This window comes from Leuciscus leuciscus (genome assembly GCF_965113295.1).
Source record: "Leuciscus leuciscus genome assembly, chromosome: 23".
NCBI classification, from domain to species: Eukaryota; Metazoa; Chordata; class Actinopteri; order Cypriniformes; family Leuciscidae; genus Leuciscus; species Leuciscus leuciscus.
Window position 1 is genome coordinate 29,251,599 of NC_138747.1, and position 25,305 is coordinate 29,276,903.

Sequence of the window (25,305 nt, forward strand, 5' to 3'; positions counted from 1 at the left end):
ATTTCAAGTCTTTGGTAACTTTGGATAGAGATTTGTTGCTCTCCGGAACGACATTTCCGTTCTAACCCGGAAACGATCCAAACTCCACAGAAGCCTCCAGTTAGCTTAGCCTCGTTGCTTCTTTTTTGATTATCAAATATAAGAGTAACATATTGCGTAATATTATAATTGTATATTATATTATATTATTCAGAGTCCGCGCGCAGCGATACCTAATCTAAAGGTAAAACATACATCGCCCTAATTCTCGATTTTTAATGTCTAAATGTCTTGTTTTGGTGTCATGGTTGATACAACAATTGTCGCTGTTAGAGCTTACAAAGGAATTAAGTTATATAATACACGTCTAACATAAATAAGCGATTTATTATAGTGTCTTTCTAACGATGCCCTTGTATTAATAGTGTGTAGGTCGGTGTTCATACTCTTCTCTGTCTGTGTTCAGTATTCATGATTCATCGGGTTTCTGAGAGTTAATCAGCTGATCATGGAGAAAGGTAAGACAACATGAACATGATATTAACAGAAGAATAACATTAATATGTTATAAGACTGAGCTTTTATTACGTTTGCTGGATCAATAATAGATACAGTTTGACAGACAATGCTACTGATTACTATAGTACAGTAATTCTGCTGGAGTACAGGACACCTTTTTGTTAGCAATTTCATATAATCAGATATTTTCTGTGATCTACGTCAGGGGTTTTCAAACTGGGCTCCGGGGAGTGACAGGAGGTCTATGGAAAAGTCTTGAAAAATGATTATTAAAAATATGTGGGGGGTCAGTGGCATCTAAAATATTGAAAAGCTGACCGGATGTGTAGAATAATTACTATGATCACTATTTGTTCTCGCTCCAAGCGTGTTTACACGTTCTGTTTGATAATGTGATGTGTTGTAGACGTAAAGGCGGGCATCTCGTCTGCCGTGGCTGCAGGAGCGTCAGTCGGGCCGATGGTTTCTCAGAGCAGGTCTGAGGACGAGGAGGCCACTGGTGTGAAGAGAACCGCTGCTCAGGCCTTCAGTGGAGCGGGAATGATTCCCAAACGCAGGAGCTCCTCCAGGTCAAGAGAGTTCCTCTGCCACCGTCTGCTTCACTACTGCTACTGTACACATCATTGTGATTCAAAGGTGTCTTGTCATTATATTGTAGATCAATAAAGAGAAAGAAGTTTGATGATGAACTGGTTGAGAGCAGCCTCGCGAAATCTACCAGTCGGGTCAAAGGTCAGCCAGTCATTGAGCCAATCAGATGCCCTGGGAGTGACCTCACATCCAGTGACAAGAAGAAGGTAATGAAGGTTACTGTATGTCATATAGATTGTGGCTAATTTGATCATTTTCTGGTCAAGCATCATTAAACTAATGTATAAACCATGAGTTAATCACTACCAGTCAATCTAATGTGTTTGACAGAAGTCTCTTCTGCTCACCAAGGCAGCATTTATTTGATCAAAATATTGTGAAATATTATTACAAATTAAGTAATTTAATATATATATTAAAATGTAATTTATCCCTGTGAATCTTCAGCATCATTATTCCAGTCTTCAGCGCCACATGACCCTTCAGAAATCATTCTAATATGATGATTGGCTGCTCAACAAACATGTTAACTTAATTTTTTAATTTTGTTTGGGGTCTACCATTTAAAAGTTTGGGGTAAGATTTAAAAAATATTATTCTGCAAGGACACATTCAAATGTTCATAAGTGATAGAGACATTTGTAATGTTCGATTTTTTTAATTTTTTATTTCAAATAAATGCTGTTCTTTCTATCCATTAAATAATCCTGGAAAAACAAAGTATCATAATTTCCACAAAAATATTAAGCAGCAAAAACTATTCAGCATTGAAAGTAATAAGAACTAATAACTGAGCAGCAACAATAATTGAGACATTGAAACATCAAATCATCATATTAGAATGATTGTGATGTGACACTGAAGACTGGAGTAATGATGCTGAAAATTCAGCTTTGATCACAGGAATAAATTACATTTTAAAATATATTAACATAGAAAACAGTTCCTTTAAATTGCATTAATGTTTCACAATATTACTGTTATTACAGTATGTCTGATTAAATAAACGCAGCCTTGGTGAGCATAAGACACTTCTTTTTAAAAACACTAAAAATGTTCTTATTCCAAACTTCTGAGCCGTAGTGGTAGTGTGTGAGAGTAAATGTGAATATCCGAGGCATGTTTGTGTGTTGTGAGCGCATGCGATCATTTCATGTGAATCAATGTGAGAACGTTTTATGTAAATGGTAACATTTCAATTACGGCCTAAACTGCACCTGATAATAATTGTCCCAGGTAACAAATATCCTACATGGCTGCAGTTGCATGTCTTGTGTTACTTTGCGATTTTTCTTTTTTTAATATAATTGAATCATTTATATAATACGTTATATGTCATTCCCTTTCATTTATTTTGAAGGTAGGTGCAATATATACAATCAATTCAGGTTTATATTCAGTGACTGTGTTTTTCTCAATACTTACGAGTATTGTTTAGTGTCTGTGATGATAAACTCATTTTCATTGAATATTCTTTGATTTGTTGTTGTTGTGCTTTCTGAACCGTAGGGTTTAAAGTCCGGTAGCTCTCTCACACCTCCTCTTACCATGGTGATCACTCCTTCATCGATGTCCAAACGAATGAAGAAAAACAAGCAGCCGTTACAGATAACCAAAGACCTGGGCCGCTGGAAACCCACGGATGACCTGCTGCTCATCAATGCTGTCCTACAGGTCAGCTGTCAGATTTAAGTGCGCTTAGAAGCCGACTTGTTCAGAGATGAACTGAAGTTACATGTACATTATGTTCAGACTACAGATCTCACGTCAGTTCATCTGGGGGTGAAATTCAGCTGTCGCTTCACACTGCGGGAGATCCAGGAGCGCTGGTACGCTCTGCTGTATGACCCTGTCATATCAAAGTGAGTTTTTGACCAAAGCATCATTCTTATATAGCTATAACCCCTCTTTTAAACATTAAAGGAAAAAAATAATAAAACTGTCATCAACGTCATGTTGTTCTGAAACCCTAATGGCTTCCACAAAACACAAAAGGACATAATTTAAAGAATTTCTTCCACATTAATTTCACAATAGTATCAGAAAAGATGTACCTATAGCTCTTTGAAGCTATCTGATGTCCGATTTGTTTTCAAATATAGCTAACTTAATTTGTTTCCACACTTTGTTAGAAATAACTATATTTCCATTTATATTTGAATGGGACTATTAAGCAGACCCACTAATGAAGTCTTATTACAAGAAGTTTCCTCAGTTGCTAACCATTCTGGCTTGTCACCTAACTCCACCAACTATACTTTCTGTTTTTAAATAGATTATTCTTTTTAATTCATTATTTTAATAAATGTTTTGTAAAATAAATACCGCTCAAATGTGTGTGTGTGTGTGTGTGTGTGTGTGTGTATGTATGTATATTTATATATGAAGAGTTCAGATGCAAAAGCCTCTAAGTGCCATCTGAAATTTTCTTCTAGAATGATCATTTTTATCAAGCTTGTATATTTAAGTTAAATAATTTCACTTAAATGACAATTAATAGGTCATTTTCATTGCCATTTAAGTGAAATTACTATATACAAGCTTTATAAAAATGATCATTCTAGAAGAAAATTTCAGATGGCAATTAGAGGCTTTTGCATCTGAACTCTTCATATATATATATACATACATACAATACACATACATGCATACAAACATATATAAAGTTGATGGCAGATGTCAAAAAGTTGCATTACATTGGTGCGATGAATTCTATTTTGCATTACAAAATATAAAAATTTCAAATGAGAGTCAAGTAGGTACAAAGTAGGCAATTTCTAAGTATTAAGAAAACCACAGATGTATGTTTGCTTTCTTGAAGCAACACACACACACACACACACACACACACACACACACACACACACACACACACACACACACACACACACACACACACACAGAGGTGGCTATTAAGAATCATTAGATCCTACACAGATGAACTTTCCCTCCAGTGAGTCTTTACCGCTTTGCATGTAAAACAGTCCTCAGGGTTTGTTGTCTGGAAGGCTTTGGAATGATATGAGGGTTAGTAAATAATGAAAGCGTTTTTTGTTTTTATTTCGTTTTTTTACTCTTTACTTGATCTTAGAATCTGAATGTCCATTTTTTATAAGGGTTTTGTCTGTTCCTCAGGTTGGCGTGGCAGGCCATGAGACAGCTTCACCCAGAGGCCATCGCTGCTATCCAGAGTAAAGCTCTCTTCAGCCAGACAGAGGAAGCCCTGCTCGCCAAGATCATCTCTGTGAGCAAATGACATCTGCATTTTAATCCCATGCGTTTGATGATATGTAGCAATGAGTGCTTTCTAGATTTTATAAATGTTTTAAATGTGTCTGTTCTGTTTACTTCAAATGTAATTGATCCTTGCCTCATGTTTGTGAGTAGAGCAGTCAGCCTAAGCTGGAGGTGTTTCAGGATTTGCTGAACAAGCACCCAAATGTGTTTTACCCATCACGCACTGCTAAGAATCTGCTGGTGCACTGGCAGCTGCTGAAGCAGTATTATTTACTGGAGGATCAGAGCGGTGAGATGCTGTTAAATGTCACTCGGTCTGATGATCCTGCTTGTGCTGATCGCTGTCATTTAATTTCATCTGATTTGTTTCTAGTTCAACCTCTGCCTAAAGGAGAGCAAGTGCTGAACTTCTCTGATGCAGAGCAGGTGGTTGATGATGCTAAACTCAAGTGAGTAAACCATTTTTTCAACTCCCCTAACAATACACCATTTCTCCCAAATAACACTTATTCCTCCAGTGTGCAAAAATAAAGCCACCAGACAAAGTATACTTCCTTTTTTACGTGGATGCTAGCATACATGCACAGTTGTACGCATAGCCTTTCTAAGTATTCTCCATTAGCCGTTTGCACTCTGTCTACACAACGTTTTGTCACGAATTATAACCCATATGCACAGTTTTATAATCTTTTAGGCTAGAATTGTACAAATACGGCTACTTTCTAACCTCTTTGCACAATCTCTCATCCACGTTTACGGTATGTGCGTACTGTACTGATGATGAGATTTTGCGTAACGCACATTGTACGCGACCCTAGCATACGCCTATAAAGAGAAGTATTCTTTTGGTTTTAGCCAGAGCCATAGAGAGAGAGAGTTGCGACACTCCCATAGACCTCCGTTGTAAATAATGGCGGCGCTTTTAACCGCCTACTTCCGGGATATGAAGATCGGAATAGTTCCAAACACTGTCATTTGGGCGTTGGACACCATTCACTTACATTGCTGCGCGTCGAGTTGTTCCAGAGTTAAGTTGCCGAAATATCGACCTCTTTTGAATTGTCAACTGTCTATATTATATCAGAGGCCCTTTGCGATGCTTATACTGGTCTTCATTTGTACATGCACAGCGTAATTATTTATATTTTATGTTGGTTGTTTCAACCAATTTTCAAGCACTGCCTGCTAGCTAACGTTAGATAGCTAGCGCGACTTCGTCAGCTAAGAGTTCGGTAATGAATCGCTACCACCTTTATAGCAACTTTTATTTAATTAAATTTTTTGGGATATACTAACTTTTCATTATGTTATTATTGTCTTGAGTGAAGCGGCTTGTGAGAACAATGCTGGACCTTTAGGATTGTTATGGCCATCACCAGTCCTGTCTGTTTCATGGATCACCTGCCCCTGGTTTTTGTTTTTCTTGTTCACACACACAAGCACACATTTTTGTTGTCTGTCATTGTTTAATAAAAAATATTTTATTTGAAAACCTTCATTTGTATCAGCCATGCTTAAATTCGTTTTTAATCTGTTATAGTTTTGATAATGTGTATGGCCTTAATCTTAAAATAATATTCTTAGTCTTAACATGATCATGTTTCACGTTGTGGTCCTGGGGGTGGCCACTTTCATCAGAAGAAGTGAGCTAGCTTCTAAGCGAATTCTGAACGGACCGCCACGGCAGACCTCTTGCGTGATCACGAAGGTTGGCTAATGGCTGAATCAACATTTATAAGCAAAATCACGGGAATCAATAGCCTAATACAGCCCAGTTGTGCTAAAATAAATATCATGAGACGTCCATCATCAGATGAATGATATGGAAAAGTTAAGTTAGAGCCGCTAAAGCCAGTGCTACTACCCATGCGAACATGAACACTAAGCTTTTCCCTCCAAAAATATAGCTTAAAACTTATCTCCAAATGCAAAACTGACATTAACAAAATGCAATAATGCAATAACAGCTGAAAAAGTACTTGGGTGTGTGTTTTATTTTATATTTACCGTTCAATAATGCAATCGCTGCTGTCTGTCCCATAGAAGAACATGACAGCCAGCGTACGTTTTGGAACTATTGGGGCTTACATGAACCACGTGACAGCCATAGCGGCGACATCAAAGAGTGTCGCAACTCTCTCTCTCTATGGCTCTGGTTTTAGCATATTCTGCTTTGCACATTTAAGTATTTTACACCTGGTGCTTTTCAAGGTTACATAACATTAGTTCTTAATAGAGCGCTGCAGTGATGATGTATTTTTTTAGGCCAACCCATAAGTTTTCATCACCCTGGTTTATCGCGACAAAACCCAATAGGATTTTTCCTACTAGCTTTATGATTAGCTTTATGTTTATGATTCTTACACATTTTTCTCATGATGATTATCTTCTTCTCAAATGAACACAACTTTCATTTGGAAACCTAAATACAATCGGCAGAAGAAAGAAGCCGAATGAAGGCTATAAACGAACTACAATACGGTCGCTTGACTTCAACGACACCATCACTAAGCTTTTGACAACTGTTTATTTAAATATATTTTCCTTGAAAGTTTGAGTTATAATAGTTGGTAAGAGTGCGATTAATAAACACACAGAGGATGTAAAAGTGGACTAGTGTGTAAGATGACTTTACCTGTTTGGTTTGATGATGTTTAATGTTTTTTGAAGACAAGTGAAAGCTTTAAAAACAAATCACAAAGAGGGTATTAGAATACAATTTGAAATTATCTTGAGCTTGTGTTCACCACAGACCTTTTTTCAGGCATTTAACCAAAAACCCATTAAAAAAAACCATTGACTTGCAGAAAACCTGCAGATTCTGGTTCATAATGTGTTGCTTCATTGGCTCCCTTGCAGCCTTTTGTGGTAATCATGTGTGACTCTGGTTCTGATAATGTATCATGTTCATCAGGGACAGCAGAGATGAAGTCCTGGAGCATGGTGAGTTATTTCATACATTCCTGTTGTTTTTAATGTGTGTCAGTGTAGTTGTTTGAATGCTCTCCTGTGGCTGTCTATGACATGTTATGTTGCATGTCTTCTAGAGCTCATGATTGCAGACAGACACCAGAAGCGTGAGATCAGACAACTGGAGCAGGAACTTCCTCGCTGGCAGGTGTTAGTGGACAGCATCACAGGTCAGATTTGTGACCGTGTTTTCAATATGGTTATGAGATGGATGGTGATCACTTAAGTAATTGTGTGATGTAATTATTTCAGGCATGAATTCACCAGACTTTGATAATCAGACGCTGGCAGCTTTACGCGGACGAATGGTCAGATATCTGATGAGATCTAGAGAGGTCAGTGAACATTTGCTAAACACAGGAATATTGTGCTTTGGCATTATAAGTGTGTATGAATGGTAAACATCTGTTGTACCTGAACTTTGACCCCTCTGAGGTCGATTTTTAAACTTAAACTTAAACAAAACTCAGCGAATACTATTCACCCAGGCATGAGCAATATATCTTTATAATCATTTAAGTGTCTACTATTAAATTATCTAATTCAAAACGAAAACAAATATTCTCTGTTTATGTAATCCGTATGAAAAGAGTCAGTCAGTCGTTCTCATTTCAGCTCATTATCTGTTAATGTGAACATGCCTACTGAGAGCGTGCGCTATTCAAACCCAAATGATCTGAGGTAATCCATGCAAACGTGTCAACGCCACAACGTCTACTCGATACAATACATCAAGTTTAATCAAACATGTACTTTACGTCGTGTACGTACGGCGCCGCTGTGAGGAATAATACTATCGTAATAATAATCCTAGAAAATTTACCTCAGAAGTGCTGGTTTAGTTTCACTTCGAGGAGCAACGGATCCAGCTGAGGATTGTGAATAGTAAGGTCTTTATTCTTAAGTGCTTTGTTCTAATCGCGATATGCAATAGTGTCTGTAAACTGCAAAAAGACTGTTTCAATATGATTTCCTTATTTCAGAAACTTTAATTTATATATTTTTTCAATAACTATACATAAATATTATTCTCTCAAAAATACAAACATGTACATACATATTGCCCACATATTATGGCAGCCCTGTTTGTGCTAAATAGAGTGTAATGACACCTTTACTATTAATATGTTTATAGGCAACTGAAAAAAGCACAAATGTCTCGGCATGTCAAAACATCTCAGACCCCAGAGGGTTAAAGGAGACTCAAACCTCTTTTTAGTTGTGATAGTGTCTTCAACTAAAGACACTTAACACATAATAATAATTGCACAAGAAAGTTCTGAGTAATGTAAAGTAACTGCATAAGTTTACGGTTCTGGTTTAGTAGTGTTTTCACCGCTATTGTGATTACTATAGTAAAGTACATCGTATGTAAATTCAGAACAGGACTGTAAAATAAAGTGCTACCAAAATATCTTCTATCTATTGCTGTACAAGCGTTTCTCGGAACTAACTTGTGCTTTTATATATTGTTTTAAAAACCTATCAAACTTTTTTTGTCAAATGCTTCACTTGAAATGTGTTTTTGTGCTATCTTTTTAAAAGTGACTTGCTTGTTTGATATTTAGTCATCTAATGCAGTGTGAGGTGTTTTTAAAGGAACAGTTCACCCACAAACGACCAGTAACAAACTCGATTGACATGTTTCAGATCACACTGGGTCGTGCTACTAAAGACAAGCAGATAGACGTGGATCTGTCTTTGGAGGGACCTGCGTGGAAGATCTCCAGAAAACAGGGTTAGACAATTCAACATCATTATTCATGACATTCATGATTGAACTGGTTTCATTTGTCTGTATGTGTTCAGTCCTGCTCCCAGATGCTAAATATTATGCTAAATATAGCTTTGCACCACTGAACTTATACAGCTTATTCACTAAACTATCACAACGACACTTTAGTTTTTTTTTAAAAGAGAGGAAATTATGTGATTGAGTGACTACTTTTCAGCACATATTAAACTGTCCAAGTGTGTCACATGGCCACTGTCTATCCATTACAGCATCCCGTTTAGGTTTACTGCTGGTATGCTAAATGTTTCTATTCACTGACTGTTATCCCTGTAAAACATCAGCCATGTCTGTTAAGCGTGGTTTTCAATTTAGTCCATAGTCCATGCTTTCCATAGGTTTTTCTTGTCTTTTTTTCATGTCAGCTGTGGCTTTACATTGAAGCACATAATCATTTCAGCCAGTGTTTAATGTCACAGACGATTCATGTCATTTTAAACATTTTGATGCTTTGAATTATTATCACCAGGACTTTTGTGTGGCATTGAGTTATGTGAACACTATAATAAATGAAATAATGTTTGTTTTCTAACACCAGGGATCATTAAATTGAAAAACAATGGGGATTTCTTCATCGCTAATGAAGGGCGGAGACCCATTTACATTGATGGACGACCAGTTTTATCTGGAAACAAGTGGAAACTCAATAACAACTCTGTGATGGAGGTATGGAGGGACACACTTGCATTTGAGTCACAAAATTACAGCTGTTAAAGGGGTTGTATAATGCCCTTTTCACAAGATGTAAAATAAGTCTTTGATGTCCCCAGAGTGTGTATGTGAAGTTTTAAAAATACCCCACTGATGTTTTTATATAGCATGTTAAAGTTGTCACTTTTTGAGGGTGAGCAAAAACGCACCGTTTTTGTGTCTGTCCCTTTAAATGCAAATGAGCTGCTGCTTCCGGCACAGAGGGCCGCAACAGCTCGTCCTTTTACCTCACACAGACATGCACTGAAAATTTCTAAAACCTTTAGCGTTTTATGTTCAAACCGAAGTCAGAATTATGGAGAGACTCAAGAAGAAGTGAGAACATGTAGAAAACATTTCTGAATGGTTAGTTGGTGAATTTATTTAGCTTATGTGTAGTTATCTTCAAGTCATTGATCAGCATATTTTGTCTTGATAATCTATAAATCGCGTTCCGGGGGCGGGATTTATGTAAATTTTAGGGTTCATGATGTCACTAACCCGGGAGGAATGTCTGTAGTCTCTACCAGCCGTTTGTTGTAGTCCTTAAAAAGCAATTTCTTTAAAAGCAAATATCTCCCTTTGCTCTGAACTTTGCAGATGTGGTTTATGCTCAAACAGCAACATTACACACTAACTAAAGTTAGAAAAGTGAAATCATGATCAACCACCCCTTTAAAATTAGCGATTTACCATTGACATTTTGTACATGGTATATAAATGACTATTGTTTCCGGTGTTTAAATAAACTGAAGTTCTATTAAAAGGATTCATAGTTTGTAAAAAATACACATTTGTGTCTTTAGAAGCAGCAATAATATATAAAAAAAAAAAAAAATTTAAAATAAGTTTGACCACTTGTTTTATTCACATCAATCACGCATTGTGTAGGTCACTATAAAGCTTACTCTATCCTTCTCCCAGAGTTGACCGGCCTCTCACTTTCATGTCTTTGGGGTGAAGTGGATGAAATTCCGTGTTGAGAATCCGACGCTCTGACGTTGCATTTACACAAACATGGCGGCGCTCGTTATAACTCACTGGTCAACTAACATGATTATTACATTTCAAACACAAAGACATTTACTGATGCATATTTGAGAATCTGAATATCAGCTAGTCATATTTTGAATACGTTTTTAATAAGAAAAAATTGAAATAAAAATTATACATCAGTCATACAAGCGCAAAGTGACAAGTTTGATGTGCCCACTCACTGACATCTGTATCCTCATGAAAATAATGCTTTACAACTTTCATTAGATTAGGGATAGTTCAATTTAGATCATTCAAATTTTATTTTTTGTGAGACCTTTTAATTTTTGTGAATATTTTGCCATGAAATGATGAATGGTGCAGAATCATGGGGGGGGGAAGCAATATTTTGTTGATTTTTGCCCTGTTTTCAGCAATCGTGAAAAACTTGTCAATAAAAACAGAATGTCATATAGTTTTTGTAGCTGGTTAACCAGATTTGTATATTATCGAGGATCTAACTGTTGAAATGACATTAATGAAGGAATATGATTGACTACAAATTTTGCCATAAAAAAAGAAAGTATTATCTAATCTGATACTGTTATTGGATAATAAACATCCTGAATAAAGCACATCTGTGTTTGTTTTTGTCCAGATCGCAGGTCTTCGCTTTGTGTTCCTGATCAATCAGGAGTTGATCTCTCTCATTAAAGCTGAAGCTGCCAAGATGAACCAGCCGTGATGCTGAACTCACCTGTCAAACACCATTCAGTCCTACCTTTATCTCTGCGTAGAGTCATAAACAGAAGACCTTCAGCACAAGATTATACAGGCTCTCGTCGCAACAGCTGAGCCTGGATCTGGAGTTCAGATCCGAGGAAAATCATTTGAAGATTTGATATGCCTATTATTCAAGGCACATTTGAACTGAAAGAACTGACTGTTTGAGAACATTGTCCCAGTGTGTGTGTGTGTGTGTGTGTGTGTGTGTGTGAGAGAGAGAGAGATAGAATTGCTGTTATTTGTATAAGTGAACCTTTTTCAATTCAGTGTTTTGACCTGTACATTTTTGTTTGTTTATAATTAAAAACTCAGTAGCCTTGCCTTGTCTTATCAAAGATGGTATGCTAATATTCTGCCAAGACAGAACTAGTGTAAATATATTCATGAAGATCAATTAAAACCCAAAAATGTTTTAATGATACATCCGTGCAAGTAAAGTATTATCTTTGTTTGTAAGTGACTCTGAACTGAGTGGCAAACTTTGCGTGCGTTCCTTTGGATCTTGACATGAACTGGTGCAAGCCCAGAGTGGACATAAGTAACCTGCAATACATAAAAGAACATTTGAAATAATGGTTCAGATCTAATTATAAAATGCAGTTAGTAAATACACAACAGGTCAAATGGTTGGAATAATTAAGGTTTTTAACATGTTTGAAAGAAGTCTCTGAAATGTACACCTGTGATGCAAAGATGCATTTTCAGCATCATTACTCCAGTCTTCAGTGTCACATGATCCTTAAGAAATCATTCTAATATGCTGTAAAAAGCGTTGTCAACATTGATAATATAATCATAAATGTTTTTTGAGCAGCAATTTCTGAAGGATCATGTGACACTGAAGACTGGAGTAATGATGCTGAAAATGCATGATCTTTGATCACAGGAGTAAATTACATTTAAAAATATATATATTTAGAAACAGTCGTTTCAAATTGTAATACTATTTCACATTATTTATCGCTCTTTTTTACTGTATTTTTTAAAATTAAATATATGCAGACTTGGTGAGCATGAGACTTCTTTCAAAAACAAGAAAATCCTACTATTACGTTTTGACTGATGGTGAATCTGCTTTTGTCTCTCACTGTACTCAAAGGCAATTTGACAGTGGTATTAAACGATATTACGATGCATAGCCATTGTCAATGAACTAGAGGGAATTAGAATGTTTGAACGTTCTAGCGTGATTCTAAAACGAGCTAAGTTGTTGTAGCCGGAGGCTGCGGCCACGTCACACTCGTGCGTCACTCTCAGTTTCCAAGCGTGATACGCGTTCAGTGAAGGCTCAGTAGCTCGAGATCGCGAGTTCATGGCGTGTTCTGCTTCTCTGGGAACTTCAGTGTAATTACAGTAAGAATACACTTTCCTCGTTATTCATAAATAATCGGGAAACCGTCAGTAGTTGGAATTCAAAGCAACACTTTGTGTGTGTGTGTGTGTGTGTGTGTGTGTGTGTGTGTGTGTGTGTGTGTGTGTGTTTATCTGTTAAGTTGGGACCGTGAAGGGCAGAATCGTAATTTAGCTGGTTTAGTTTTTGTGTGGCACATTGTTTTTAGCCTACTTTATACAAAATGTTTTTTATCTTACTGTATATCAATGTTTTAAGTTATTTCTTTTGGTTAAAACATGTGCATGGCTGCATATAATGACAGACTACATTGAAAATAGTTTCATTTTAGAACGAGTTCCAAAATTGTTTTTTTCTTTTTTTGGAAAGTGTTCTATTGTTAAGTTTAAAAAAAAAATAATTATTGGCGACCTATTTTCTTTTTTAATATGTACTTCAGTGGGAGCTTGTCGTTAGATATGAATAATGGTGCATGCATTTATCTTTTAACCCATCCATACTCTTTTGTGTGTATAGCATGTTTGACTTTGATTGCAAACAGGGTTTGAAATTCACATTTCCACTCACCGGTCAATTTGGCTACTAAATTGTTAAAGCCACACCGCGGAACTTTTGCGGGCGCTAGGGGCGCTAGACCTGTAACTTTCACGTCTAGCGCCCCTAGAGGCCACAAGCGCCGCAGCACTGTCGCAAAAGTCTGCTCCATGAGTATATCAGAGCCTATGGTCACGTGATGGCCGTAAAGCGATACGTTCTCCAGGTCACATGACCTGGCCAACGACGGTCCGTCTTCTCCAAACTTACATAGGCGGTATTTCAAGAGGGCAGCCCCGCTCGGAGCATTAATAGTGTCAAACGCTGTATATTGGCCTGAGGAATCATTTAAAATAACTTGTATGCGTCAACTCTTTAGGTCACAAAGTCCACGGTGTGGCTTTAAGTTATCGGCCATTCCGAACTTCTACTTGCCAAAAATAAATAAATAAACCAGATAAACAACGTCACAGCTTGTATATATTATAAAAGTTGTATTTCGTACATTATTATTCATCAGTACAAAGAACATACAAAAATGTAGGATATTGGAAAATAACAATGTCTTTTCTGTTAACCAAATGCTTTTTTTATCTTCGCTATTGCAAATGAACTAGCGCACCAAGGGGGTAATCCATCAGCCGGAAAGCGTACCTTCCCTGGGGGCCGCCATTGATTAGTAGACCCCCACCTGCTGTTAGCATTCCATTGACTCCCATTCATTTTGGCGTCACTTAAACAGCGAATAACTTTACATCTGAGGCGTTTAAAGACTCCATTTGTCCATTATTTCTTTCTAAAGAAACACGACAATGTATAAAAGGCTCCATTACCTTGTATCTTACGTTATGGCCCCGTAGAAGCAATTTTTGTAAAAATAGGCTAATGATTGCGTCATAATCACGCGACTCTCGGTCGCACAGTAGAGAGATTACCGTATAGACAGGAGGAGAAGCTCGCGGGCAATCGGGGGGACGTGGAGGCATAAAGTCAAGGGAGAAGCACATAGAGAGTCATAAAGTTGCTCCTGCTCCTAGCTCATGGACAGCTCCTACTCACGCTCTCCGTCTCTGCAAGTTTCGGAAGGGAATGATTCAGATTTCTCTTGGCACAGCTACTAGAAGACAGACGGGTCGCTCACGTCACATCTACATCGTCAAGCTCAGTTTGAGTCTGCGCAGTACGCTCAGCCATCAGGAAGTGAGAGCTTCTAATTGACTTCACTTTTCTCCGTTGAAGTCTATGGGGTCGCTGTGTCCATTTCCATTACTGTCTATTAAGCGCACCGCTATTTGTTGCTTAGTGACGTGCATGTTCAATTAAGCCAGAAATGGCAGATTCTGCGCAACACCGTATTTAATATCATGATAACTCACGAGTTGAGTAGCCTGTTTGCGCTAAATCTGCGCAGATTTGGTTTACACGAACTTCCACAGCAAAGTCAGTAAATATAAAAAGTAACCGCCAAATTAGCTAGTGATTTGACCGCGTTACTCGCAGTTAGCGGGTGTTAATTTAGCTGTTTCTCAAACTGTGGCTTTTTACAACAACATGCCTTTTAACTTCCTAAATAAGATTGAACTTGCGAAGCAGCTAGAACGTGATTTAAAACCGTGCTTGGTGTAAGTAAACCGATTTAAATCATATCCCACTACTAAATGTAATGACAAGTGAGGACGTGTTGGACGCACACGTCAAGAAAGATTCGCTCAGCCTTACAATAACATTTATAAGAATTCAGTAAACATTTGTTTGGATGTTTCATTTCTTGTGGGAAAAAGAATGCATTTGACTGCAACTAACTAACAAAGTTCTGTCATGAATCTCTAGATGGCACAGTCAATCTCAATCTGCTTGCAATCACGTCATCCTCTATAGGGCACAGCTGATTGGTTCCTGCTGTATCAGTAGCCAATGAGATCGCTGCTCAACATTCAAATACTCGGTCATTGTCTGCTGTAGCAGTTTGCTGCACGCTTTCAGAAACCCTCCACCTTCCCCAGCTCCACCTGTGTAGATCTGCTACGGGTCATTCATGTACATGTACAACAACAGCGTGTCTTACTTGCTCACAGCAGTGTGTTGTGTGTGTGTGTGTGTTTTGGCAGTAGCAAGTTCCTGTTATTGCTCTGCAGCAGCAGCATAGCAGATCTATTCCGCCACGACTAAACAACACCGTGCCAAACACTACGAGAGTTATGACAGAACTAATTTAAGGGGAAAAGCTTTATTCAGAACAGCACACACTTCAGTCACAGAAATGTCAAACCATCCCTGGAGACAATTAATTACAGTATTACATCATTTTAATCCAGTGTATACTAGCCTAATGTTAAAATTAGCTTTAATATCGATTAATGTAAGTCAGTACTTTGAAATAAAGTCAGTGGGATTTGTTTTTTGCCCTTTATGTTGTCTAGTTAATGAAAATGCTTTAGAAGCCAAGATTCCACACTGCTAGTCCGGACAGCAAGGTTAGGTGTTCTGTACACAAGAACGGCATGTACCAAAACAAGTGTATAATCTGTTATGACGCAATCCTATCAGTCCAAATATGTTTGCAACAGCTTCTCATTTCAAACCTTTCTTTTTCATTAGCACATAGCTGATTGGTGGCTTGTTTAAAACAAAATCTAGTTATTTCCAAGAGATTTTCTCTGTGCCAGGAGTCTTTCTGCTTAACCCTGCTGCCCCTTGTCTTATCATGTGCAAATATATGTTTATGGTGGGTCATAAACCGTTTGAAAACCAGTAGCCCGTGTGGCGCATGCATCGCTGATATCAAGCTAATAGACTGATATGTGATATTGGAGTAAATTAATGTTGCGATGTTGAAATATGGGGTGTAAATCTTTTTCAGGTGCAGTGAGACATTCAGAGCTTTAAGCAACTAGAGCTTGAATTCTGTTTTCATTGGTCATTTTAGGTGAAGTATTTTTTTTTTGTCATAACCCAGCAGGCTTACATGTGGTTGCAATGATAAGACAAATGTTTAAGTTTTGATGAGTCATGATGTTAGTCTGTAAAGATCCATGCAGTATACTTTTAAACTCACCAAATAGGCCTATTTAACATATTGCTGCTAAACCGAAAGGTAAATTTAGGAAGGAATGGCTCTATTGACTCCTATACTTCCCAATAAGTCCTAACCCATTGAACCACATAAATAAACGGCAGTAACAGAACACTTCCTTTTAATTCATAAACTTCACTCGCATTGTTTCATTGTATTGAATCGTAATGGACTAGGGAATATAGGCCCTTAAAGTAAGGGAAGTCTCATAAGATTGATACAAGCAATTAAAATTATGCAATAATTATGAATGTCTTAATGGCCCCTTAAGCTGCAAGACTTTTATTTTGACACTTTAGATGTTTTGCCTACAGAACTGACTGTGTTTGTTTGCATAATTGGATATCTTTGACCCATTTCGTGTCTTGCACTCTCTACTAGTAGACTTTAGTCATGGTAGATGCCATACTGAATATTACATGAAAACGAGTTTGTGAGGGACACACATACTTTACAATGGCATGCACTGCATAATGATCCTGATCACATTTTCAAAACTCTCAACTTTTAAAACTGTTTTATGGAGTTTTTGTCTACTGAAAAAATATTTAATTAGTTAAACATCTGGTAGAAAAAAAAATATATATATATATATGGGTGCAGCCATATACTGCCTGCCTTCATGCCTCCTGTTGAGCTTTCAGACACCACCATGGTGCTATTAGCCAAGTTAAATCAGGTGCTCTGGACTATTGTAATGCTCTCTTGGCAGGCCTCCCAGCTTGCACTGTCAAACCTGTGCAACTGATCCAGAACGTTGCAGCTAGACTGGTCTTTATCGAGTCGAAGAGAGCCCACGTCACATCTCTCTTCATAAACTGGTTGCCAATTGCAGCTAGCATCAAATTCAAGGCACTGATGTTTGCCTACAGAATAACCACTGGCTCTGCTCCCTTTTACCTAAACTCATTATTACTCCAGACTTTGATTTTGCAAGTGGGTGTCGACTCGTGGTGCCATCATCTCAAAAATGGCACAAAATCACTTTCACTGACCTTCACCTGGACTGTTCCCTGCTGGTGGAATGTCCTGCCGAACTCAACCCGAGCTGCTGTGTCTGTAGCCATTTTCAAGAAATGGCTGAAGACGCATCTTTTTCAGCAACAATACTAACACTTTATTTTTCTATTATGTATATATATATATTTTTTGTTTTTGTTTTAAATGTATGTGTACTGTGTTAGACTAAACTGGGAAGGGTCACAGCACTTGCATATTGTTGTCCTATTGTTAGTTTAATTGCTTCTATTGCTCTCATTTGTAAGTCGCTTTGGATAAAAGCGTCTGCTAAATGATTAAATGTTATGTAATTGTAGGTGTTACATCAGGGAGACATTCAAAATGTGGAGTGTAACATGTTGCAGGCCAGGGCTCTTCAGGACAGGTTTGAGAATCACTGACTTAAGCCTGGAACGCACCAAGCCGACGCCGACGAACTAGCGCTGATGAAAGCCGACTGTGTTGTCGCCTCGCGTCGGGGTAAAAAGTTGCACTTGAAAGCTGTGGAACGCACTTCCAGCACACCTACGAAGCACTACCGTGTTGAGTGTTTTCAAATCACAGTTGAAAACACATCTATTCAGACAAGCTTTTAACACGTAGCTTCCGATTCGACTGCTATTTTTATGTACATTTATGTTTTTATATATTGTTGTCTATTGATGTTTTTACTGGAAAGCGCCTTGTGCACCTTCTGGCTGTTGTAAGGCGCTCTACAAATAAAATTTGATTGATTGATTGAACACAGAGAGAACTACTGCTGACTGTTAGCTAGAATGCGCGTTCTGCACATGCGTGTGAATGAGACAACGGTCTATTTCTGCAGATATATTCGTCTATATTCGTCATTCAAAAAGGGAAACCGACGCTGCAGGTTGCAGATACACAAACCGTAAACAAAGCAGCACGTGCTTACCGTTTTGAATATCAATCCTGCTAAACACTTTCTTTATTCCACTCTGCTCATGTTAATATTGAAATATTCAGCAAGGAACACTCCGGTAAGATGATGTAACATTAGAACAGCCTTCTATCTGTACCGTTTTGACTTCTTTGCTCGCTGTTTTGCTATTATTCTCGTGTACTGACTTGTTCACTAAGCTGAACAGCCAATCAGAGTTCCCTCTTTCACCGACAGCCCGACGCCGATTCAATGCGTCGAATCGGCCGGAAAAAAGCAGACGAGGACCAATTTCAGCCGACGGTGCAGAACACTGAGAAAATGCACAAAAACTGCCAGACGGCCGGCCGTCGGCTTGATGTGTTCCAGGCTTTAGAGCGGTGGTTTTCAGTCCTGGTCCTGGCTTCCCAATGCTCTACACATTCCTTATGTAACACACCAGGGCCGAATTCACAAAACATTTTATCTTACCACTAAGAGTTCTCCTAAATAGCAGTAAAAGTCTTAGGTAAGAGTTTTCTCTTAAAACCTATTCAGGAAGCTGGTGAGACCAACTTTTATTAAGGAATAAAGAGAAGTGTTAAGCTAAGAGAAAGGGTTGGGTTGATCAGGGGTGTGTAAATGATGATATCATTTTTATTTTGGGGTGAACTATCCCTTTAAGTACATTCTAGGCTATATCAAACACATTTCAATCAGTGTTTTTTTTGTGTGTGTCAATCAGCACCATTTTTGAAGTGCACGTGTATAAATGCTTAAGGGAAAGTGAAAAAAAGCTCCTTCGATCCATTATACAGTATGAGCCTTTTACTGTGGATTCATCATAACAGATTAAACCAGAGCTTTTAAACTGTCATTGTACTTTGACACCTTGTTGTCATTCTTTCTCTCTTTTCTCAGAAAGTGCAATGCAGCACCTAAAACATTGCCACGGTCTTGCTTCGGTCTTCCTTATCAGGAGTCAAAGGTAATTATGCCATTTCATATAAACCTTTGTTCCTTATAATTTATTTCAAGGCCAGATTCTCTTTCTTTCTCAGAAAGTAGGAGACCTAAGAATAATGCTGTTTGTTATTATGAAATTGTTGCATAAACTTCTCTTAACTCTCAGTTCCAGGATTTCAAAGAGCATTATCCCATCTTTGTCTGTGTGGGATGGGCACCTTTCTTCCCGCTGGAGGAGCACTGGTGGCCATGGAAGGCAGAAATACTTCAGTGACAGGGTGCCGAAGTTTAGATTTGCTCTGGCGGGGCTGCTGGTGGGTACCGGAGCTGTTTTAGCCTACAGGCTCCACCAAGGCAAGGTGAGACATGTTCCCCTATTAAAAAAATAAAAAATCTCTAAAGATATAACTAGGAGAAAGATTTCAAAGAAGGATATCTACAGCAGCTGACTGATGCATTTACACTAAATTGCCGAAAGTTTTGGGACATCTGCCTTTACATGCACATGAACTTAAATGACATCCCATTCTTAATCCGTAGGGTTTAATATGGAGTTGGCCCACCCTTTGCAGCTATAACAGCTTCAACTCTTTGGGAAGGCTTTCCACAAGGTTCAGGAGTGTGTTTATGGGAATTTTTGACCATTCTTCTAGAGGCGCATTTGTGAGGTCAGGCAGTCATGTTGGACGAGAAGGCCTGGCTCGCAGTCTCCACTCTAATTCATCCCAAAGGTGTTCTATCGGGTTGAGGTCAGGACTCTGTGCAGGCTAGTCAAGTTCCTCCACACCAAACTCGCTCATCCATGTCTTTATGGCCCTTGCTTTGTGCACTGGTGCGCAGTCATTTTGGAACAGGTACATCCCCAAACTGTTCCCACAAAGTTGGGAGCATGTCCAAAATGTCTTGATATGCTGAAGCATTAAAAGTTCCTTTCACTGGAACTAAGGGGCCAAGCCAATTTTACACTTTACAAACTTTACACATGGCACAATGCAGTCAGGCAAGTACTGTTCTCCTGGCAACCGCCAAACCCAGACTCGTCCATCGGATTGCCAGACCGAGAAGCGTGATTCATCACTCCAGAGGACACGTCTCCACTGCTCTAGAGTCCAGTGGCGGCGTGCTGCCCATTCCATGAAGCTCTCTACGCACTGTTCTTGAGCTAATCTGAAGGCCACACGAAGGTCTGTAGTTATCGACTCTGCAGAAAGTTGGCGACTTCTGCACACTGTGAGCCTCAGCATGCGCTGACCCCACTCTGTGGTTTTACGTGGCCTATCACTTCATGACTGAGTTGCTGTTGTTTTTATTGCTTCCACTTTGTTATGATACCACTAACAGTTGACCTTGGAATATTTAGTAGTGAGGAAATTTCACGAATGGACTTATTGCACAGGTGGCAACCTATAAAAGTACCACGCTTGAATTCACTGAGCTTCTGAGAGGGATCCATTCTTTCACAAATGTTTGTAGGAGCGTCTGCATGCCTAGGTGCTTGATTTTATACAACTGTGGCCATGGAAGTGATTGGAACTCCTGAATTCAATGATTTGGAGGGGTGTCCCAATACTTTGGTCGCACAATGAATGAAAACAACGGTTACAAACCTTTGCACTCAGCGTGGGTCAAGTTGTCTAAAAGGCACAAAATGGGTGACAGGAAGGATTGCTTTGTGGATATTTTAGATGCTTTGTGTGTTTCAAGCACGTTTGGATGGCATAAATTGTGCTACTGTTGACTAAAGGCTTGCCACGTTTTCTCAAGTATAATTTAGGCAACTAATTAAAAAAAAGAATCTGCAAATGAATCTATCTGGTATCTATGGTAAGAATTATGTGTACAAATACAAAGGCATTACTTACACCTGAGAATGAGGGAGAAGAATAATCATGTTTTGCAAATTTATCTTGTGTATCTTGTATATGTTAAACGTTATACATTATACGTTACATTATAAGTGCACTTTTAAGTATATTAAAATAAAAAGGCACGTCATGTGTGACAGTGTCACATAGTCACGTCCCCCTCCCCCCAGCCAACAGCTTTGGTACCTTAAAGTTTGTGTGTAAATAAGGATGTCAAAGCAAACTGCAAATTCAAACGCTGTCAATCATTACTAAAGTCTTGACATAAAAGATACTGTAATTGATTTCTCACAATCTGTCTTTCCATAATATCTCCCTGGGCTCAATCATACAATTGTTAAGGAACAATAGTAAAATAAAATTGCACAGTGTTCCCTTGGCTTTAGTTGTCATTGAGTAATCTTTTTTTTTTGTGTGTGTGTGTCTATTTTTGTTCAGGTTGAGTGGGCAGCTTCATCAGCACAGTTACCAGTAACGCAGACTTCAGCTCTTCCTGTGTACACCCTAGAAGAAGTCACAAAGCATTGCTCCCTTGACAATGGTGTGTGGGTCACCTATAAAGGGGAAGTTTACGATATTACTGCCTTTGTAGCCATGCACCCTGGTGGCGACAAAATACTTCTGGCTGCAGGTGGATCTCTAGAGCCTTACTGGGCGTTATATGCCGTTCATGAACAAGACCATGTTTTTGAAATCCTCTCAGAGTATAAAATTGGTGTTCTTAATACAGAGAGTATCAAGAAGCAAGAGAGCGTCAACACTTTAGACCCTTACTCTGCCGAGCCAACACGTCACCCTGCCCTTCGGATCAACAGTCTGAAACCCTTCAATGCTGAACCACCTTCTTCAATACTCTCTGATAACTACATCACCCCCTCAGTCATATTTTTTAAGCGGAATCATCTTCCAGTGCCCAGGGTGGATCCTGAAACCTACAGGTTGGAGATTGAGGGTCTCCCTGGTGGAGTAGTATCACTTACACTAAATGAGCTGAAGTCTTGTTTTCCAAAACACACAATTACAGCAACGCTTCAGTGTGCTGGGAACCGTCGGTCTGAGATGAACACAGTCAAGCAAGTCAAAGGACTCAATTGGGGAATTGCCGCGATAAGCAATGCTACGTGGTCAGGCGCACTCCTGCGGGATGTACTGTTGCACTATGGATTTGGACCAGAGGTAGCAGCAAAGGCTCAACATGTCCAGTTCGAAGGGTTGGACAAGGATGTGACTGGTACAGCATATGGCGCATCTATTCCACTGAACAAAGCTGTGAGTGAAGACGGTGACGTTCTTCTTGCATATGAGATGAACGGGGAGGATCTTCCGCCTGATCATGGCTACCCTGTTCGTGTGGTTGTACCTGGAATTGTTGGAGCCCGCAATGTCAAATGGTTGGGGAAAATTGTTGTGAGTGAAGAGGAGAGCAAGAGTCACTGGCAGCAGAATGATTACAAAGGCTTTTCTCCGGGTACCGACTGGGACACTGTGGACTTTAAATCAGCACCAGCCATACAGGAACTCCCCATACAGTCAGCAATCACTCATCCAGCAGAGGGAACCTCAGTAGACGCCAGTGACGGGGAGGTGACTGTAAAAGGCTATGCATGGAGTGGAGGAGGAAGAGAAGTTGTCAGAGTAGATGTTTCAATAGATGGTGGGAAGACGTGGCATGTAGCCAAACTTCGCACTGGCGATAAGGGACAAAAAGCTCCTCCTCCTCCACCTGGAAAAGCCTGGGCTTGGAAGCTATGGGAGATTGACGTCCCACTACCTCATAGGGCTCAGGAGCTGGAGATTGTATGCAAAGCAGTGGACAGTAGTTACAACATGCAGCCAGATACTGTTGCCCCTATCTGGAACTTACGGGGAGTGCTTAGCAATGCGTGGCATCGAGTAAAGGTAAAAGTGAATGAGGATTTGTAAGACCAAAAATTCAGTTTGAAGCTGTTTGAGCTTGTGAGTAAATCCTAAAATCCTGAATACTCGGGACAGACTGATTATTCCAAACATGTTTATCATTTGTCATTCATTGCTATCACCAAATTGTGAAATATTGTATGACGTGAAGGCCACGTGAAGTTACACTGTTCATAATTGTGAGCATCAACATAGGCTTATAATGAGGTCCGACATTTCCACTGCGCTCAAGGTTTAAGGTCTGATTTTGATAATCTTCGTTTTTTATAAGTGCTTAACAAGCAAGGATTTCATGTCCAAGCTCCTTGCCGAATGTCACTCTTGACCAAGAAGAACTGGTGAATCTTGACCGTGTGACCGGCATCAAGGATTCTTTGAAGTATCAGGCCATTTTGTCAAAGAATGTGAAGCCTTCAGTTCATACTTCAGTAGGGTTTCTCAACGCTGGCCCTCGAGATCCACTTCTCTGCAGAGTTTTGCTCCAACCCTAATCAAACACACCTGAACAAGGTCAAAGCCACGTGAAGGCAAGCCTGCAGGGTTAGCAAACAAAACCGTAACGCCTGCTAACGCAGGGAAGGAGACCAGAGGCCGTTTTTTATGGATGTCAATAGAGGAGAGGCTTCACTACGCAGAATAAACTGCTTTTGTGAGGAAATAGCTTATCATTGAATAAATCGACAGCCCATCGGCTAATCTTCAAAATGTTTGCTCTTAAACATTCGTTTTGGATTTATCTATTTTTAGGGAAAAAAAATGCTGTTTTAGAAGAGAAGTCACGGACAATTCTGCAACGGGTATGATTCAGTTCACGGCACTTATTCATTTCAATGGAATCCGCAAACAGTGATTGACTGTCGCACAATTCTGAACGAATTTCAGTAATGTGAAGGCTGTCATGTGATTGGTTATCAGTGCACACGTGATCCAAGTCAGCCGTTACGCTTTTGGTAGAGCCACTGGCCCTCGTATCTCCCAATAATAAGACCATCTCTGCTGGAAAGCTACCAAGGTTTGCATCAGTAAACCTTTAAGTTTGATCAGGGTTGGAGCTAAACTCTAGTGGATCTCGAGGGCCAGAGTTGAAAACGCCTGCTCTAAAGTTTGATGACTATTGGACTAAATCTACCTAGGCTTGGTTTAGGGATCTGATCTGGAATGTTCTCAAGTGCTTGCTCAGTCTCCAGATTGAAGTCCCATCTTTGGTGAATTGGAAGAAAGCAGTGGCAGTAAGGAAACCAAGAAATATCAGTGAACTGGAAGCATTTGCACAAAATCTATAAGCTAACTGTGGAGAGGTGTCAAGCTTTTAAGTATTTACAGTACAGTACAGGCAGCATTTATTGAAGGTTATAAAAGGTGAAGAATTCAAAGTCCTTCTGGGGGTGGAATCGTTTTGTACATGGATGTCTCAATTTGTTTTTTGTTTTTCTTTTGAAGTGACAAACTTATTCTCAGAAACATGCAAATGTATATTAATAAACTTTATATGACTATTTAATGATGCCTTGGTTGATGGTTTTTTTTGTATTATTTGTTCACAAAACCAGAATTTATTGCCGGTCAGGGCAGAACACGAAATCCAGGGGGATGAGTTGGATCCAGATCCAACTCCTCCCACCTTACATATACCTAAACCTACCCATCTCCACCCCCTGATCCCTAAACCCACCCCTAAACCTACCCATCTCCACCCCCTGATCCCTAAACCCACCCCTAAACCTACCCATCTCCACCCCTTAGATCTGGATCCAACTCCGCCCCCTTGGTTGATGTTTGTTTTTTTATTATTTGTTCACAAAACAAATAATAAAAGGTGCTACTGGGTCAGGGGGTTAAATAATTTTCACTGCAATTATGTGTTTGGCATTTTTGCTTTATAGGGTTTTGGCACTGACAAACCCAGCTTTGCAAGCATATTTAAATGTAATTATGCTTCTTTATATCATCACAAACTGACTTTGTAAGAAGGTATTTCAAATATGTAACGTAAATTCATGATCAATAATCTTGACATTGCTAACTAAAGTGCTTGACATTGCTAACAAATGTAGTTTCCCCATAGTAAAATTACATTTTACAGTTCCACTTTTTTAAATTACATTTGAATAAGTGGTAGTTATTTTAGTGTAATAGGTGTTGATGTTGGTGTATTATATTGTAAAAGTAATCTTTAATACA

The 25,305-nt window shown here is 39.0% G+C and overlaps 2 protein-coding genes across 3 annotated transcripts; both read left to right on the plus strand.

Moving 5' to 3' along the window:
- Positions 1 to 74: 74 nt before the first annotated feature.
- mcrs1 (microspherule protein 1) lies at positions 75 to 11,859 on the plus strand. Of its 2 annotated transcripts, none has more exons than XM_082156497.1 (15): positions 75 to 223; positions 446 to 497; positions 905 to 1,067; positions 1,157 to 1,295; positions 2,599 to 2,763; positions 2,842 to 2,951; positions 4,225 to 4,333; positions 4,477 to 4,615; positions 4,700 to 4,775; positions 7,241 to 7,269; positions 7,374 to 7,466; positions 7,549 to 7,631; positions 8,947 to 9,034; positions 9,627 to 9,754; positions 11,412 to 11,859. In XM_082156497.1, exons 2-15 carry the CDS (start codon positions 488 to 490, stop codon positions 11,496 to 11,498), a joined length of 1,419 nt encoding a protein of 472 aa, XP_082012623.1. In that variant the 5' UTR covers positions 75 to 223; positions 446 to 487; the 3' UTR covers positions 11,499 to 11,859. The 2 variants fall into 2 exon arrangements, with proteins under 2 accessions (XP_082012623.1, XP_082012624.1); XM_082156498.1 differs by having other exon boundaries at positions 81 to 223; positions 412 to 497.
- An 891-nt stretch (positions 11,860 to 12,750) lies between these two features.
- Positions 12,751 to 24,625, plus strand: suox (sulfite oxidase). Its single transcript, XM_082156464.1, has 4 exons — positions 12,751 to 12,892; positions 19,298 to 19,364; positions 19,509 to 19,701; positions 21,646 to 24,625. Exons 2-4 carry the CDS (start codon positions 19,306 to 19,308, stop codon positions 23,128 to 23,130), a joined length of 1,737 nt encoding a protein of 578 aa, XP_082012590.1. The 5' UTR covers positions 12,751 to 12,892; positions 19,298 to 19,305; the 3' UTR covers positions 23,131 to 24,625.
- The last annotated feature ends 680 nt before the right edge of the window (positions 24,626 to 25,305 follow it).